This window comes from Geotrypetes seraphini, chromosome 6, assembly GCF_902459505.1.
Source record: "Geotrypetes seraphini chromosome 6, aGeoSer1.1, whole genome shotgun sequence".
Lineage (NCBI taxonomy): Eukaryota > Metazoa > Chordata > Amphibia > Gymnophiona > Dermophiidae > Geotrypetes > Geotrypetes seraphini.
Genome location: NC_047089.1, coordinates 37,746,008 through 37,763,448, shown reverse-complemented (window position 1 = coordinate 37,763,448; position 17,441 = coordinate 37,746,008). Strand labels below are relative to the sequence as shown.

General features: G+C 43.2%; 1 protein-coding gene across 3 annotated transcripts; it reads left to right on the top strand.

Annotated features, from left to right (window-relative positions):
* Positions 1 to 5,537: 5,537 nt before the first annotated feature.
* SLN (sarcolipin) lies at positions 5,538 to 14,912 on the top strand. Of its 3 annotated transcripts, none has more exons than XM_033949728.1 (2): positions 5,538 to 5,702; positions 14,158 to 14,912. In XM_033949728.1, exon 2 carries the CDS (start codon positions 14,281 to 14,283, stop codon positions 14,374 to 14,376), a length of 96 nt encoding a protein of 31 aa, XP_033805619.1. In that variant the 5' UTR covers positions 5,538 to 5,702; positions 14,158 to 14,280; the 3' UTR covers positions 14,377 to 14,912. The 3 variants fall into 3 exon arrangements, 2 of the variants coding, with proteins under 2 accessions (XP_033805619.1, XP_033805618.1); XM_033949727.1 differs by lacking the exon at positions 5,538 to 5,702 and adding an exon at positions 6,877 to 7,026; XR_004539929.1 differs by lacking the exon at positions 5,538 to 5,702 and adding an exon at positions 7,116 to 7,326.
* The last annotated feature ends 2,529 nt before the right edge of the window (positions 14,913 to 17,441 follow it).

Here is a 17,441-nt window from a genome sequence, read left to right as displayed (position 1 = left end):
CACTATCTGATGAGGACCAGCAAAGGAAGATCTTGTTTGATTAACTTGCTGCACTTCTTCGAGGGAGTAAACAGGCAGATAGACAAGGGTGACCCGGCTGACATTGTATATCTGGATTTTCAGAAGGCGTTTGACAAGATTCCGCATGAACAACTACTTTGAAAAATTGCGAGCCATGGAATCGAGGGTGATGTACTCACGTGGATTAAAAACTGGCTGGCGGATAGGAAACAGAGAGTGGGGGTAAGTGGACAATACTCGGACTGGAAAAGCATCTTGAGTGGAGTGCCGCAGGGTTCGGTGCTTGGAACCGTGTTCTTCAACATATTTATAAACAACCTGGAAATTGGTACAAGTGAGGTGTTAAATTTGCAGATGATACGAAGTTATTCAGAGTAGTGAAGATGCAGGAGGATTGCGAGGACTTGCAACGTGACATAAACACGCTCAAGAAATGTGCCGCGATATGGCAAATGAGGTTTAACATGGATAAGTGTAAGGTGATGCATGTCGGCAACAAAAACCTAATACACGAATACAGGATGTCCGGTGCGGTACTTGGAGAGACTCCCTAGGAAAGAGACTTGGGAGTACTGACAAGTCGATGAAGCCGACAACGCAATGTGCGGCGGCGGTGAAAAGGGTGAACAGAATGCTAGGAATGATTAAGAAGGGGATCACGAACAGATCGGAGAAGGTTATCATGCTGCTGTACCGGGCCATGTTATGCCCTCACCTGGAATACTGCGTCCAGCACTGGTCGCCATATATGAAGAAGGACAAGGTGCTACTCGAAAGGGTCCAGAGAAGAGCGACTAAGATGGTTAAGGGGCTGGAGGATTTGCCATACACTGAGAGATTAGAGAAACTGGGCCTTTTCTCCCTCGCACAGAGGGGATTGAGAGGGGACATGATTGAAACATTCAAGGTACTGAAGGGAATAGACTTAGGAGATAAGGACAGGTTGTTCACCCTCTCCAAGGTAGGGAGAACGAGAGGGCACTCTAAAATTGAAAGGGGATAGATTCCGTACAAACGTAAGGAAGTTCTTGTTCACTCAGAGAGTGGTAGAAAACTGGAACACTCTTCCGGAGTCTGTTGTAGGGGAAAACACCCTCCAGGGATTCAAGACAAAGTTAGACAAGTTCCTGCTGAACCAGAACATACGCAGGTAGGGCTAGTCTCAGTTAGGGCGCTGGTCTTTGACTTAAGGGCCGCCACGTGAGTGGACTGCTGGACACGATGGACCACGGGTCTGACCCAGCAGCAGCAATTCTTATGTTCTTATGTTCACATTAAGTATTTTCCCTAGAGTTTCTCATTGAACAAAAAAGAGTAGGTTTCAGCTCTCATAGTCTTTATAAATTCCAATTTGGACTGCATTTTGTCTGCATCAGGGGAAATTCACTCTTTAATGAATAGATAAAACCCCCTTTTAAGCCTTGATAAACAGAGAAGGACAAACAGACATGAGACATTTGAAAATTAGATTGCAAGTCCTGTTTGTAGCCCTTAAAAATTACACCCTTAGAGAAAAATTACACACTTGCCCTGGGGATATCAGAGACAGTCAAGTTTTCAGATATCCATAATGAGCATGCATGAGATGAATTTGCGTATACTGAGCCTCCAGCTATGAAAATTTGTCATGCTTATTCCATTGAGGATATTCTGAAAATCCGATTAGGCTGTGGAGTTCCCAGAGCAGGTTTGGGAAGCCCTGTCTTAGAGACTACGTGCATTGTGAGCAGTAATCCCGAAAGAATTCCAACAGCGGCTTTAAATATAGACCAGGGTCTTATATGTGAGGCATGAGGGGAAACTCTGACACTTGTGAAAGGTTAGAATGTCATAAGGAATGCTCATTTCACTTTTAAGATTTGGTTTTGAGTTATGAGAACATTAATCTGTCTAATGTCCCTCATTCTACCCTTAGATGTGGAGAACAAAAAAAAAAAAAATAGATTGCTCCATAGTGCTCCTTCATTCTTATGTCTAGCTCGCCTTCTCTGTTTTAGACTAGTTGCACTGTACTGCCACTTGTGGCTGAGAACTAATTCCTGTAATACGGGGATGAATCAAAAATGAAAGGCAATTGTTAAATTATGGGATAACCGGAACGGAGCTAGCAAAATGCAACACATTTACTCGTACATTGCCTATTGGATAGTTTGTCCACACACAGTGCAGTGCTAGGCCTTTAGTCGTGTGGCAGCCACAAGGTCAGAAACACGGACGCTCCACTGCAAGATTGCACCATCAAGGATCAACGTGCAGTCGTGCATTTTCTTTGGGCAGAGGGAGCGAAACCTGTGGAAATTCACTTTCAGATATTGACTCAGTCAGTAGCCCCTCCCCACCCTCTTCTCCACTCCTACCCCCACCCGCTCGTTCCCCGTCCCCTCCTGCCGCATGCATACGCCTCTTTCCCCGTACATCTTTAAAGTTCCTGGCGCGAGCAGCAAGCCCAACCTGCTGCTCACGCCAGCATCGGCTGTTCTTCTAATGTCACTTCTTAGGCATGGGTCCAGGAAGTGAAGTCAGAGGAAAAGCCGACACTGGCATGAGCAGCAGATTGGGTGGTTGCGTGGGAAGGGAAAGGGCGAACACGGGCGATGGGGGGGAGGAGCAGGAGGGATGGAGAGCTTGCATTGATAAAATCCTCATCCCTTATCAACCCATGAGACCGCTACTCGGGGAAACTTTTTTTCAGGCATGGCTCTGTCGTTGTGGAATGCTCTGCCCTTAGACCTCAGGCTGGAATCTTCATTAACAAAACTTAAAGCTAAACTCAAAACTTTCATATTTAAAGATGCTTTCAACATCACCAGACACGGATCCTCTGGACCGAGGATGACAAACTAATCTAAACAAGTAAATCCCCTCCAATTATGCTCTCCCCCTCCCTATCTTCCCCCCCCCTTCAATGTAATTCCATATTCCCTCCCATCTTCCCTTGTGGTATCATATTAGTTCAGTTTGTCTGAGATATCCCTGTAATTTTAATAGAGTTTTAATTTAATATATTTATTAGTGATTTTATTGTAAACTATTTAAATAAACTTGATAGATGGTATATAGAGTATCCCAATAAACTTGAAACTTGAGAACAGGTGGCAGCGCCTCCACCAAGACGGCGCCCGGGACAGACTACCCTCCTCTCCCCTTTACTATGCCACTGGACTCAGTATGGACATAGCACCATGAATCAGTGAAAGGTTTGAGTGGGTAAAAAGTAGAGAATGACATGGTGACAAAATTCATCGCCGTTCCCATCCCCGTGGATAACCGTGGGAAATAATCCCATGTCATTTTCTAGTGCTTATTTCAACCTCAGTCCTTCTACACCAGCATTCTTCAAAGCAAAGCTTGAGGTTCAGTGGTTATGGCCATTCATACTCTGATTCTTCCCTCTCTCCTTAAAGAATGACATGAAGAAGGTTTCCCGCGGTTATCCGCGGGGACGGAGACGGTGATGAATTTTGTCACCATGTCATTCTCTAGTAAAAAGGTTTAAAGCGAGAAGAACAGGTATAACCGACAAAGGTCATTCTGGTCGCCCATCACCATCGTGCACAAAAGAGCACATTGACAGGGCGGATGCCTTGATTAGAGAAGACTGACGGATAATGGTGTCTCAACTGGCTGCAAATTTGGATATTAGCTATGGATCTGCGTTTGCCACAATGCACGATGACCTGGGATACAGGAAAATCTGCGCAGGATGGGTTCCCAAATAGCTTACTGATCTTCACAAGCAACAGCGAATGGAGGTTGTGACCCAGTTCCTGAGACCATATGAAGAAGAGGTGAGTATTCTGGAGAGAATTATCACCAGTGCATCACTGCGACCTGGAGAGCAAAAAAAAAACAAAACCAAAACAAAGCACGATGAAGTAAAGGAAGCAGTGTTCACCTGGCTTCAAGAGCAGCCAAAAAAACTTCAATGCAGGAATACAGAAACAAGTTGAATGATACAACAAATGTGTCACCTTGCATGAGGGCTATGTGGAAAAGTGATATATTCAGCTGCTCACAGTTACTTTTATTAAAGCCTTTAAATGACCTTAGTAGTACAGGGAGGGAGAAGATTTTACTACAGATCAAGGAAGACCTGTAATGACACCGGAGGCAGGCAGAAATGGGCAGATGTGCAGATGAAGGAGTCCTTTCCTGCTAACATCTTCTGGGTTTACCCATGTCTATAAAGAAGGGTTTCCTCCAGCTGTCTTTTAGATTAAATGTACATGAGCATGGAAAGCTATAATAAGTGTATAAGACAGCAACAGGTGTCTGTATGAATAAAGAAACCTCACTGTGCCTGCACTCTGTTCAGTTGTGACAGAACCAGAATCCATACTTGGTGTCTTGTACAGATACAAATATTTTGCTCCTTTAAAATAATAGCAGAAGACATAATTTGAGGTTGAGGGGTGGTAGATTCAAGAGCAATGTTAGGAAATTCTACTTTACGGAGAGGGTGGTGGATGCCTGGAATGCACTCCCGAGAGAGGTGGTGGAGAGTAAAACTGTGACTGAGTTCAAAGAAGCGTGGGATGAACACAAAGGGTCTAGAATCAGAAAATAAGATTAAATATTGAACTAAGGCCAGTACTGGGCAGACTTGCACGGTCTGTGTCTGTATATGGCTGTTTGGTGGAGGATAGGCTGGGGAGGGCTGGGGAGGGTGTAGATGGGCTGGAGTAAGTCTTAACAGAGATTTCGGCAGCTGGAACCCAAGCACAGTACCGGGTAAAGCTTTGGATTCTTGCCCAGAAACAGCTAAGAAGAAAAAATTAAAAAATTTAAATTGAATCAGGTTGGGCAGACTGGATGGACCATTCGGGTCTTTATCTGCCGTCATCTACTATGTTACTATGTAATTACTGTTTGCAAAAGTCCCTCATAAACCTTGAACCTTCTTACTTCCACACAACATTAGTAACAATTTATTTTGTCCAAGAACTTTCATTGAATTTTCAAAAAGGTATACAAATCAACACAACAAAAAGCCAGTTGAACGACAAATGGAAAGTAACCTAAAGAGCCAGAGGCATAGGTATATCTATCAGGTAAACAAAATTAAACTGGGTAGTAAAACACGTTGTTTTCTGGTATTTGGTCAAGAATCATTAGCTCTTCATGGCTTTTTAGGGGTGACTGGTATATGTGATGTTGCTTTGTTGTGGACAGGGGGAGGGGGGATATATATGTTTTTATATAATGAATGGTATTGAGATGATATTGTATTTTAATAATATTGCCAGGGCTTTTTTTCTTTTGAGGGGTACTGAGTATTGGCACCTATTCCATTGCTTAGTAAAAATGACCCCAGGGTCCCCCAAGTATTCATAAAAGAGCTCAGGTTCTGTACACTCACTGCTGCCTTTTCATGGATGCTGTGACTGGTTGCAGGGGGCTTGGCTGCTATGGAGTGTCACTCAGTGATCACCCCACTCTTAAAGAATGGTCTGGTATTTGAGTACAGGCAGCCTCTGAGTTACAGACACTTGACTTAAGTACAACTTGTACTTAACGCAGTTGGGGCTTCGGTTGATTTCACTGAACATTATTTCCACGGCACATTCTTCTCCTGCAGCAGATTCAGGAATGGTGCATGGCCGCATTAAGAACAGTGAGTGGTTGTGCATGGTGTACCTTAGAGGAGGGACCGTTGGCCTTTTTGTCAGCTGGGAGCAGAGGTAAGCAGCAAGAATCTTAATATCTACAAGTTCTGAGTTACATACAAATCTGGTTTAAGAACAGCTTTAAAAACATAACTCGTTCTTAACCCAGGGTCTGCCTATACTGGCATACAAAAATAAAGGAGAAAAACTCTTTGCACCAAATAACAAGAAGACCAAAGAGAGCAGGGACGACCAGGTAATCAAGCTGGCAAATAAATTTAATAAAGTCCAATAAATATGCAAATAGGCCGCTATTCAACTATTGACTTGATACAGACCTTGTTTCGGCTATATCACCTGCATCAGGGGTCCATAGGAATCTTGATAAGTCCCACTAAACTGATGAATCATCAAAATACGAGTGCAACAAGATTTAAGATGCCAGCTCAGTAAACCATGGAAACAAACTAGCACGGTAATTCAAAAATACTGTGCTGTGGTTTGTTTCATCAGTTCACTGGGATATCTTAAGATTCCTATGGACTCCTGATGCAACTAGTTTAGCCGAAACACAGCCCGTGCCGGGTCCCTGTTCTACTATTGTCTTATATGCATATGAATTACGGTAGACTTTATTAAATTTGAGTAGGGCACCTTTTTTGCTAGAAAAAAATGCACTTAATATACATCAGATTGATAAAACAATAAATATATTTGTGGACTGAGCTATTAATAAATCTAGAAATATTCTAATATGACTGCTGAGGTGAAACTAGATGAAGAACCACAGTCATGCTGCTGGACAATATGTCAGGCTTAGTGCATGGTGTGATAAAGGGAGGCAGTATGAGCTAAGTGCAGGGAAAAGGCAGCTTAGGATGTGAACAGCAGCCTGCAAAAGGTGATGGCCCTGGGGAAAACAGTGAATATTTAGCATGGAGATGTTTAAAAGTAGGAGGTGAACCTCTGTAATCATTATTCTGCCATGTATATCATTCACGATTGGGTGCATCACAGGCATGAATCACTGCTAGATTTTTTTTTGGTACAAAAATGCATCCGATGAAGACTACTCATCATTAGGAAATTCATCGGTGTGCATTATCACAGGGTTCATCCCAAATCTTTTGGCGCACTGTGTCTAGGTGTTGCTTACACAAGGGCAAAGGTGACATGCCACCAGTCTGTGGTAGGCCAGCAAGTGGGTGGGTTGTGAATGGTGACCGATCATGTGGTATATCGGGTCAGATTAGTACTGGTGGGTGGGGAGGAATGGCAGCCTTGATATAAAGGGTCCAGAGACTCACCAGGTAGCAGCCTTCACCTCGAGCCACCACAGGTGAAGGAAAAATCCATCATCCACAGCCACGCCTGGGACCAGAGAGGAATCACGGCAAGAGTAAGAAAGAAAAAGCACAGCAGTTAAAAAAGAAGTAGAAATATAATACATAAAGGAATCCCCCCCCCTCCCATGCTTAGAGAGTCCTGCATCTGCCATCCACTTGCCTTTTAAACAGCCAGACACTGACATCATCATATTTCTAGCCAATTCACCTGTTGCTCTCCTCCCTCTGCCTACTTTAGTTCCAGTGCTGGGTTTTGAAACCCACACTACGCTGGCAGAGCAGAGACAGAGATCAGGATAACACCCGCTTTTGGCTTTAAACTCCCAAAGGCTGTCGTGCTCCTGTGTCTTCAGGTAAAAAGCCAAGATCTGTTCTAATGTTTGGAATATGTATTCACTAAAAATTTAAGGGTATGGCTGTTGTAGATGCAAATATTGACTAGGTAAAATAAACCACAAGCTTCTCCCACTTGCATTTTTCAGCATGTTGCTTTTTTTGGGTTTTTGACTGTGTGTCTGCCCCGTCGTTCTTGCCACAATGTTTTTGCATGTGTGGTGCTTTCTCAGCATATGGCATAGAGGGGAGACCAATTTCATCATTTTATTTATCGTCAGGATTTAGTTGAAGAGATCAAACGGATTGCTAATTTTTGATTTCTTTAACTGTGAAACCAAAATGATGAAGTTGGGGGGGGGGTGTTTCTGTTTGAATTTGTTTTAAATGTAGTAGGCGATGCACTAATGATTGAGGGGCCCTTTTACTAAAGCTTAGCATGCACTAATGGACCAGCACGTGCTAAATGCTAAGAAGACCGTTTTATATCTCTGGGCTTCGTAGCATTTAATGCACACCGATTCCATTACGGGGTAATGTTCTGAAGCTTTTTCTGAGCTTTAGAACCTGTTTTACTTGCTGGAAAGGGCTTTTATACAATTGTAAAATATATGTCCATGGAAAGTGTGTGCCTACTTTTCTATGATGTGCTTAATGTTGTTTCAAGGTCGGAGTTTGGGCAGAAGAGAAGTGAAGCGACTTTTACAGCTTTTTAGAGCAAGTGCAAATGTGTGTGTTGGCCTTTGTGTGCCGTTGGGGCTGGATCTATTTTATGATGGCACATAGTCTTTTTGGATTTCTCACATAGTGAAAGTCGAGCTGTAAATGTGATCTGTATAAAGTTATGATCTATTACACAGTATATAAGGTACGGTATTTTAGGAAAGCAAGATGGAAAAACAACCCCCCCCCCTCTTGCTTGCTCTGTGAATAACTTGTGCAGGCCAAGCAGGATCTGATAAAGCCTGGAAAATGAACTATTTACATCGGCGTAGATAGCAGTCTTGAGAACGCCTTTCTTCTCTTCCTCATTGCCTCATTCCATGGTGTAGTAAGGGGGGAGGGGGCGGAGGCGTTCCTCTAGTTGTTCACTGCCGCAAGCAACAATCTCAACGTGCTCGTCGTGACCACGTCCTCTCTCCCGCCAATGTCACTTCTGGGTGCCACGCTTGGGGAGCGACGTCAGCGGGAGAGAGGATGGGGTCGCGAAGAGTACGTTGACGTCCTTGTTGCTCATGGCAGTGAACAATTAGGGGGATGGGGGATGGGAAGAGTACGTGCATGGCGGGGGAGGGGCAACACCGCCCCGTGTGCCTCTCACCCTCCATATGCCACTGGCCCCGTTACCATAGTGACTGGATAATGCTACCAGGCAATATACTCGTACACTCCAAGCACCTCACTCACCCCAGGACAGATGAAAGCATTAACAAAAGTGTAGCGTTAGTCTTTGGCGCTGGCCGCAGTGGTAACAGCTCCCACACTCACAAAAGCATAGCGCGTGGTTTTTTTTTATAGTACCGGCCATGGCGGTAACAGCTCCTATGCTCATAGGAATTCTATGAGCATCAGAGCTGTTACCGCCATGGGCCTGCGCTAAAAACCATGCTACATTTTTATAATGGGGGAGGGGTAAATTATGCTGTACAAGTGTGTAGTGAGAGTGTCATTGGGTGAGGGGAGCAGCTGAGCCCTCACCCTCCAGATCCACCCCCACATCGAAGACTGGATCTATCCAAATGCCATTCTGCTTGTGTGACAGCACCTGTACAAAGAATCAGACGAGTGGAAGCCCCTCTGCGTGTGTGGATGTGTAGATGCAACAGGCTAAAAATTTAAGAAGCTGACGATGAAGTCCCGGAGTTTTATAATACAAAAAGACTTAACAATATTAGCAGTTGCATATTAGAACATAACATATATAAGAGTTGCCGTACTGGGACAGACTGAAGATCCATCAAGCCCAGAAACCTGTTTCCAACAGTTGCTAAACTAGGTCCCAAGTATCCGGCAAGATACCAAGGAGAAAATAAAGATTTTATTTTTTTTTAAATCTTTATTAATTTTCAAAACTAATACAAAGTGCCAAGAATTGTACATACTTTAATAATCAAGGTAAGCACTTAAATTCCATTAATAACAATGGAGAAGAAAAATATCCCTCCCTTCCCATCCAACAATTGAATCAAGAAATAAGCCCAAAAGATTTCCACCACCACCACCACCTGCCCCATCCTGGATATGTATAGAAATAAACAAAAATAAAATAAAAGACAACTATGTTGAAGTAACAAAGGATGTCAACGGACCCCCAAACCAAATTTTAAAAATTGCTATGCCCCCAACATATCAGCATTCATCTTATCATATTTGTAACCTAAACATAAACTGGCTCACCAAAAAGGAAAGTTAAGGCGGTCGCAACTTTCCAAATTGTGGGTTATCATTTGCATAGCAATCCCTGTCATAATTAGGAAAAGCCTGCATTTGTAGCGATCCATGGGAGGCATTATTTTGCTTATGCTAATAATGGCTTATGAACTTCTCATTTAGAAAATTGTCCAAACCTTTTTAAAATCCTAAGCTAACTGCTTTCACTACATTTCCTGGCAATGTATTCCAGAGTTTAATTACCCGTCGAGTTAAAAAATATTGTCTACAGTTTGTTTTAAATCTATCACTTGGTAGTTTCATCACATGCCCCCTAGTCCTAGTATTTTTGGAAAGAGTAAACATATGATTCACATCTACTCATTCTACTCTACTCAGTATTTTATAGCCCTCTATCGTTTCTCCCCCGAGCTGTCTCTTCTCCAGGCTGAAAAGCCCTAGCCGCTTTAGCCTTACAGAAAACCCCCCCCAAAATTCTTCTACGCTACTCCCTTGAGAATGCGCCTACCCAGATTCCCAAACCTTACAAAGAAGAGCACCAGCCCTTCGCTGTCATGAGTCTCAAATGCTGATGCGCTTTGCCCACCATACTGTGAACTGTTTCACTTTATATTAGATACCAAAAAAAAAAAAGTCGGCAAATGGTATGGAGAGAGTAACACCTCTCGCCATATAAAACCCGATATGAGGAAGGTGATAGAATACAGTGTGACTATATAACTATATTAAATCTAACACAGGTTTCTATGGAAGAGACCTCAGTACTGGGGAACTGAAATAAATGAAATTCCCAACAATATCCCCCGGGCTGACGACTCATATGTGGACAATCACTGCAGCCTAAATGAGTTCGCCCTGTACATCATAATGTCTCTTCCTTTCAGTGACGTTGTGTGAAAAAAAAAAAAAAAAAAAAATCAAAATCAAAACAAAAAAAGTGAAAAAATGTGTGTATTGTTCACCCTCCTTTCACAAGAAATGTCTTCAATTTTCCATTTGCTTCTTGTTGCTATCCATTTACAAATAAGCAAAATGAAAAAAGTCAGAATATCCAAAATGCTAGACTTATCTGTGTTGAAAGGAAAGTCCGTGGTTTGCAAACGGTTTTCTATGGTGAGAGGTGTTACTCTCTCCATATCATTTGCCGATATTTTTTTTTTGTATCTTGTGAAGGGTTTTCGGCAAGCTTAGAGTTTTTTCACTTTTTGCCTTGGTGGGGTCACTTTATATTACCCGTCATATAATGCTCTACTTTACCAAGTCACCTCCCGCAGTATAATGTGTGGCCTCTACTGTGCAAGATACCACCGTTCTATCTACGATACGCTATGTCCAACCATTGCTTTGTCAGTCAATGCTTTGCCACATTTTGTCATACTGTCACCTCTCTCTCTACTCTATGCTACACTGTATCTTTTATGCTACGATTGCCATACTATGGGCTCCTTTTACAAAGCGGCGCTAGCGGGGTTAACGCGCGTGACTTTATATCACGCGCTAACACCCCCCCCCCCCCCCCCCGCTGGCCAAAAACTACCGCCTGCTCAAGAGGAGGCGGTAGCGGCTAGCATGTCCAGCGGTTTAGCTCACGCTATAGCACGCGTTAAACCGCTAGTGCGCTTTTGTAAAAGGAGCCCCATGTCTACTGTTCTACATTCTCATGCTATGCCCACTACATGATGCTTGCCATCCTATGTCTACCACGCTAGGTTCTACCTTATAACATACCATACTCTCATGTCAAACTAGGTTAGCCACGTTTGATTATATCTACCATGCTATGTTTCCCATGCCAAGTTTTATATACTGCACATAATACTAGGTTTGCCAAGCTATGTTAACCACATTTGTAATACAATGTTTGTCATGCTATGTCTCACCATACCATGTTATGTTATGTTGTGTTTTGCCATCCCTGTACGAGAATGTCCTGCCATGCCATGGTTGGCAACACTTTGTATAAAAACACTTTAATACGTATATAAAATTGTAACCCATTCTGAGTTCCTCTGGGAGGACAGGATATATAACTCAATCAATCAATCAATCAATCTCCTGGATAATCAGAATCCCAACTATCTGGAAAGCATTGGAATAATTGTAGCAATCTGGGCAGGAATAGAGCTGCTAATTCTACTATTGTGGCCAAGCAGATGATCATATTCTGGGCTTCTTTTTACAAAGTTGTGGTAGCGAATCCTCCCCCCCTCCCGCAGTGAATGCACCGGAGCCCATTCAGTTCCTAAGGGCTTTGGCGAATTTGCCGCGGGAGAATCGCTACTGCCGCTTTGTATAAAGGGCTCTCTTGTCTGTTGGACGAGTCCTCAATGAAGCAGATGCAACCGGTTCTGTTAAATTTTCCCCTGGAAAGTTGGAAGTTAACGGACCCTGGTCCACCCAGTTTGCCCCAATTTTCACACTCATTATACATTCATGTGTAAATTGTCTTTTCTTTAATATTTCTAGGCAATAGACCATAGAAGGCGGTCTGGTACTGTCTTTAGGTTTCCACTGCTGGATCTGCCATTAAAGCCCGCTCCAGCCTATCCTAATCAAAATGGGCTAGAATATGGGCTTAATACATGGTGACATGGGATTTTACCATGTGCTAAGCCCAGGTTTAACAACATCACTTTTGAGGGATGTATGGTCATACACAGAGTTATCACTTGAGCAGAAGGTGCAAAGTGCTCTTACATTAACTCTGTGCTAGCCAGCTAGTGCACGTTAAGTATAACGCACTAGCTAGTTAACACTTCCATGTCCACTCACAAATATATATACAGTATATAAAAAAAAAATCAGTAACATAGGTTGGTGCACACAAATAAGCAAAATACGGGCAGTCCCCGGGTTACAAACGAGTTACATTGTTAAAGCTGTTCTTAAGTCGGATTTGTATGTAACTCAGAACTTGTAGACAATGAAGTAAAGGGGGGGGGCGGTCCGCCCAGGGCACAGTCTTCCTCGGGGAGCTGGCACCCCTCCTGCTCTCTGCCCCCCCTTACCACTTCTCCCCCTGCCCCATGTGCGCCCTTTCCCTTCCTCCCTGTTCCTTTTTAACTTCAGTGTGTTGGCTTTGGCGCTCTCTCCGACATCACTTCCGGGAGCCCGCACTTAGGATGCGACGTCAGAGAGGGCGCCGAAGCCGGTGCAAGCAGCCGCTTTGTGGTTGCTCGCGCCAAAGATAGAAAGGTATGGGGAAGGGGCGTGTGTGTGTGGAAGAGGGCGCTCACCCCCGCTACGCCGCTGCTTGTAGATTTTAAGCTTCTTGCTGCTAGCCTCTGCTCCCAGTGTTCCCTCTAAGGTGCAACATGCACAACCACACACTGTTCTTAATGTGGCCATGCGTCATTCCCAAATCTGCTGCAGGAGAAGTGAAGGAGTCTCTGCCACTGGAAATACTGCTCAGTGAAACGAGCCGTACTTAAGTCGGGCGTCTAACTCGGGGACTGCCTGTACTGCAAAATGCTTTACCGCGTTTCTGCAGTGGCCTGTTTGCATATCCCAACTGCATATTAAGGGCTTAATGCACTTTAGTTAAAGGGCCCCTAAGCTAAGAAGTCTGGTGTCATTAGCAGAAACAGTGATTTCTAACATCACAAAGAGACACAGGTTCTCTGCTTGTTCCGAGAGAAAAAAGTGTTCCATGGAGGTATTCTATTCAAGCACTGGCAAGGCTCAGAGCTGCTGCTGTTTGTACTTGACGGCTGTCACAAATGGTAAGCGGTTAGGCTATCTTCAAGCTGAAAATAACTTATAGTACTTGTATGCAGCTTGACTTAGCCTGCCAGTTCCCTCCCTTGAAATGCCCGTTTCTTATTTCTCACTGCATGCATATCAGTTTCAGAAACACACCCACATGTGTGTGTATTTCAACAGCTATGAAGATCAGATTAGCACTTCCATAGTGAATACATTATTACAGCTTATCTAATATATATCAGTGACTTGATACTGCATATAGTAATAATTTAAAGCTCATTTAGTATAACGACAAAATTTTCTGTGTATTTTTTTGACGTATAAAGAATACTGTCCGTCTATCGTTTCATTTTTTGAAGAAAGAATAGATACTTTCAGCTGTGCTACTCATTTTTTCTATTAAAAATGTATAGATTTAATTAATGGATTTAAAAAGCAATTATCTCCATGCAACTCTTATCACTCTCCCATCCCCCCATATCTCATGCCATCAAAATTTGAAGAATATAGCTGCCCTACAAATCAGAGGCTCCTGACTGGATTGATTTTCACCTAAGATATATTTAGCCGATAGCGATAGTATGCTCGATCATGTTAAATAGAGTGTAAAGTTATTAAATCTTGTGCATGAGCTTGACTGGTGGCTTCTATGGTTTATTGCTTTCCAAATAAGACCTTTTTTAAACCATATGGAATATAAAACATGCGGACTTTGTGGTTTTATGTGCAATCCATTCTTGTCTGTGATGTTTCAGGGTACACGCACCGTCCTCTCATCCTCTGCTGCCCGTCACATTCCCAGAGGGGATTCCTGGCAGGTTTCCATTCTTCTGAAGCTCCGACCTCTGCCTCTCCACTGATCCGCCCACCCACGGAAAATGGAACGATCCACGCAAGAGCTCTTCCTCAACTTCATGATCGTCCTGATTACTGTGCTGCTTATGTGGCTGCTGGTGAAATCCTATCAGGAGTAATGGCGAGTGAGGAGCCCCTTGGATTAATGTAGACGTCTTTTGTCAGTCCAGATGGGCGTAAGCTGCACCATAGCTTACATGTAGAACATGGGCGCCATGCCTCTCTGTGCCCTTTGCTCTGCTCGCTCCTGGCCTGATTTTCTTTCAGATGGAATGGAAGTAAAGTTTGTTTTTCTATTCCCACACACACACACACACCTTCACTTAGGCTATGCTGCCCAATATAGCAGTTCCATATTGTCTATTATTCTGTAATGTTCTAGAAGTAAAACAAGAAGCACAAAAGTCCATCATTGGTTATCAGATGATTTTATGGTCTCAACAAGCGTTGCTGCAAAACACTATTTGTGATGTCTAATCTCCGATTATGAGCAAATATAGTTTGGTATAATGATGTATCCTTTACCGTATGTTTCGTTAAATCGAATATGAAAAACACCCCCTTGGAAGACCCCTGTTGTGACTGAAAGAATGCAAAACTGCTCCTGATATCACAATGTTTGCAGCCGACCTGAATAAAGAACGCATTTGAATAACCCATGTTTGTTGCTAGTTTCATCTTAGTCATTATAACTAAGAGCTGAAAAGTGTTAAAAAGTAAGTTTCAAGTTTAATTAATTTTAATATACCGACCATCGACGTGCACCTGGCTGGTTTACAATGCTAAAAATGAAAAGGTTAAAATAAATTATTATAGGGGGAGGGGAAATGTGAACATTAAATGGACAAATTACAGATATGAACATGAGCTTGAGGGTGACGGGGGAGGGGAAAGTTAATAATTATATCATTAAAAACAAATTAAAAAGGAGGAAGGGGGGAGGATATAACATCAGGACAGGGGATCGCTTCTTGAAAGCGGTTCATATTTATTTTGCTAACTGATGGAGAGAAGATATTTAAATGCTATGGTATGTGTCTCGGAATAAAAATGTTTTTAGTTTAATCTTGAATTTGTCGAGTGAATTTTCAAGACGGAGGTGAGGTGGCATGGCATTCCATAAAGTTGGAGCTACAATGGAAAAGTTAGTGTTTCTAGTGTCGTAGAATTCTTTGATAGAAGATATATGGTCAGTAAATTCTGATCAGCTGATCTAAGGGTCCGGGAAGGGCAAAAAGAGATGATGAGTTTATCAAGAAAAGATGGGAGATGCGAAAGTAACAAATCAAAAAGCATAAAAGGGTGGCAGTTTTCAAAAGCTCTAGAAATAGCTATTTACATAAGTGAAGGGGCTAATTGAAGTGTGTCCTTATGTGTGTAGGTAAAATTATACATGTGTATAATTCTTTGTAACATGTTTAACTCTACAGAAAATGCAGCTTGTAACCTGCTTTGAACTCAAATTAATGAGGCTTCAACAGAATATACTACACTTCTCCCTCCGTATTCGCGGTTTCAGTAATCACGGTTTCAATTATTCACGGTTTTTAGCTTGCTGGCTCCTCCCCCCAAATTACCTCAGCTTGCATAGAGAAATCGCTGATTCCAAGCGTTTACAGAGAAAATCGCCGATTCCCAGCACTTTCTTCACCATGTTTTGCCTCTCCTTCAGGAACAGACCAGGTCTCCCACCATGTTATTTGCGGTTTCACCATATTCACCATGGTTTTTAATAGAAAACAGTGAATAACATATGGAAAAGTTATTCACGGTTTTTCTGTATTTGCGGTTCTGTTAATCCCTTATCATAGCAAATATGGAGGGAGAAGTGTACTGCTATTACTACCACCACTCATTTCTATAGTGCTATGTAGCATGGCTGTCCCTTGAACAATGGCAGGGACCTGTACATTCCACTTGCTACAGGCACGGCGTGCTTCCCCAAGATGGAGGAAGAACCTGCTTAGGTGAATTTCTCCAAAGTTGTTCTGTATAAATCACACAGTATGCAATGGTAACTATCAGGAAAAGAAAAAAAAAATATTCATACTGTGGTTTAAGGAAACAAGCTATGCTCTAAAACTTTTCAACAAAAATGTGTTCAGAATGGCTTTTCAACACTAAACCCAGAACCCTGGCCTAGCAGGGCCTCCAGGCTGCATACTCCTAGTCTTTAAAGTTTCCCTCTTATAGCAGTGAGGCTTCAACACACACTCAGTTCCAATATCAGCCTCTTCACAGAAGGAAAAACAAGAAACAAACAGTTCTCCAAAACAGTCCAAACAAAGCAGACAACTGTAGAGCTTCAAAAGTTCCAAACTTACTTCCTTATGGCTTTTTCCTCAGCTGCACAAAAAACAAACAAACCACCATGCAGCTGACCTTCAACTCAATAGAGCTGCAGGAGGAAGAATCAACGAATTCACATTTTTATCCAGCATTAGTCAAAATGCTGCCCTCTTTCCCTAACCAGAGATGACTGGTGAATTCTCCCCAACTCTCTCTAGTCTCCTGGGTGCTTTAATCCAATGCTTCTCAACACACGGTACGCAAATCCCTAGGTGTAAGTGAGCTGCTTGGGGGGTGGGAGGAGGGGGGTACGTGGCGCGGGTCTCCCACCCCCTTCCTCCAACAGCATGCCACCGAAGATGACCCGGAAGGCTTCCCTCTGATGTCAGAGCTGGCCAGGGTGGCCCCACAGTCTGGGGAACACCAAGCTAACTCCAGTGATGAAGAGCCCTCCATCTTCTGCCACCCTCTACTGCCTGTCAGGGAGTCCTAAGTCTATACATGGCACTGGTGCTAGCTTAACTGATGCAGAGCCTTCGAGTCTATCCACTCGTGAGGCCCTGTTGGTACTGCCCCTCTGCCGCAAACATGTCAAGGTGGGTGGAACCGATAGGACCTTCCCGACCGTGTAGACATGAAGGCTCTTTGTTGAAGCACCAGTGCCAGGTCCTGTAAGGACTCCAGATTCTGGGTCAGGCAGTGGGAGGGCAACAGAAGGAGGAAGATTAGATGAGGAAAAATGCTGGACTTGCCGGGGGGGAGGGGGGAATAAAGAGGGAGCGATGTTGGACTGAGGGATGTGGGGAAATGTAAAGAGTTTTTAAGGCTGGCTGGTTGGATGGATGGATAGGTGTGGAGAAATGCTGGACATAGATGGAGGAGAAGGGATATGTTA

What these genes read in the sequence shown, in the direction of transcription:
- SLN (XM_033949728.1), top strand. Translation starts at nt 14,281, where the DNA reads ATGGAACGATCCACGCAAGAGCTCTTCCTCAACTTCATGATCGTCCTG.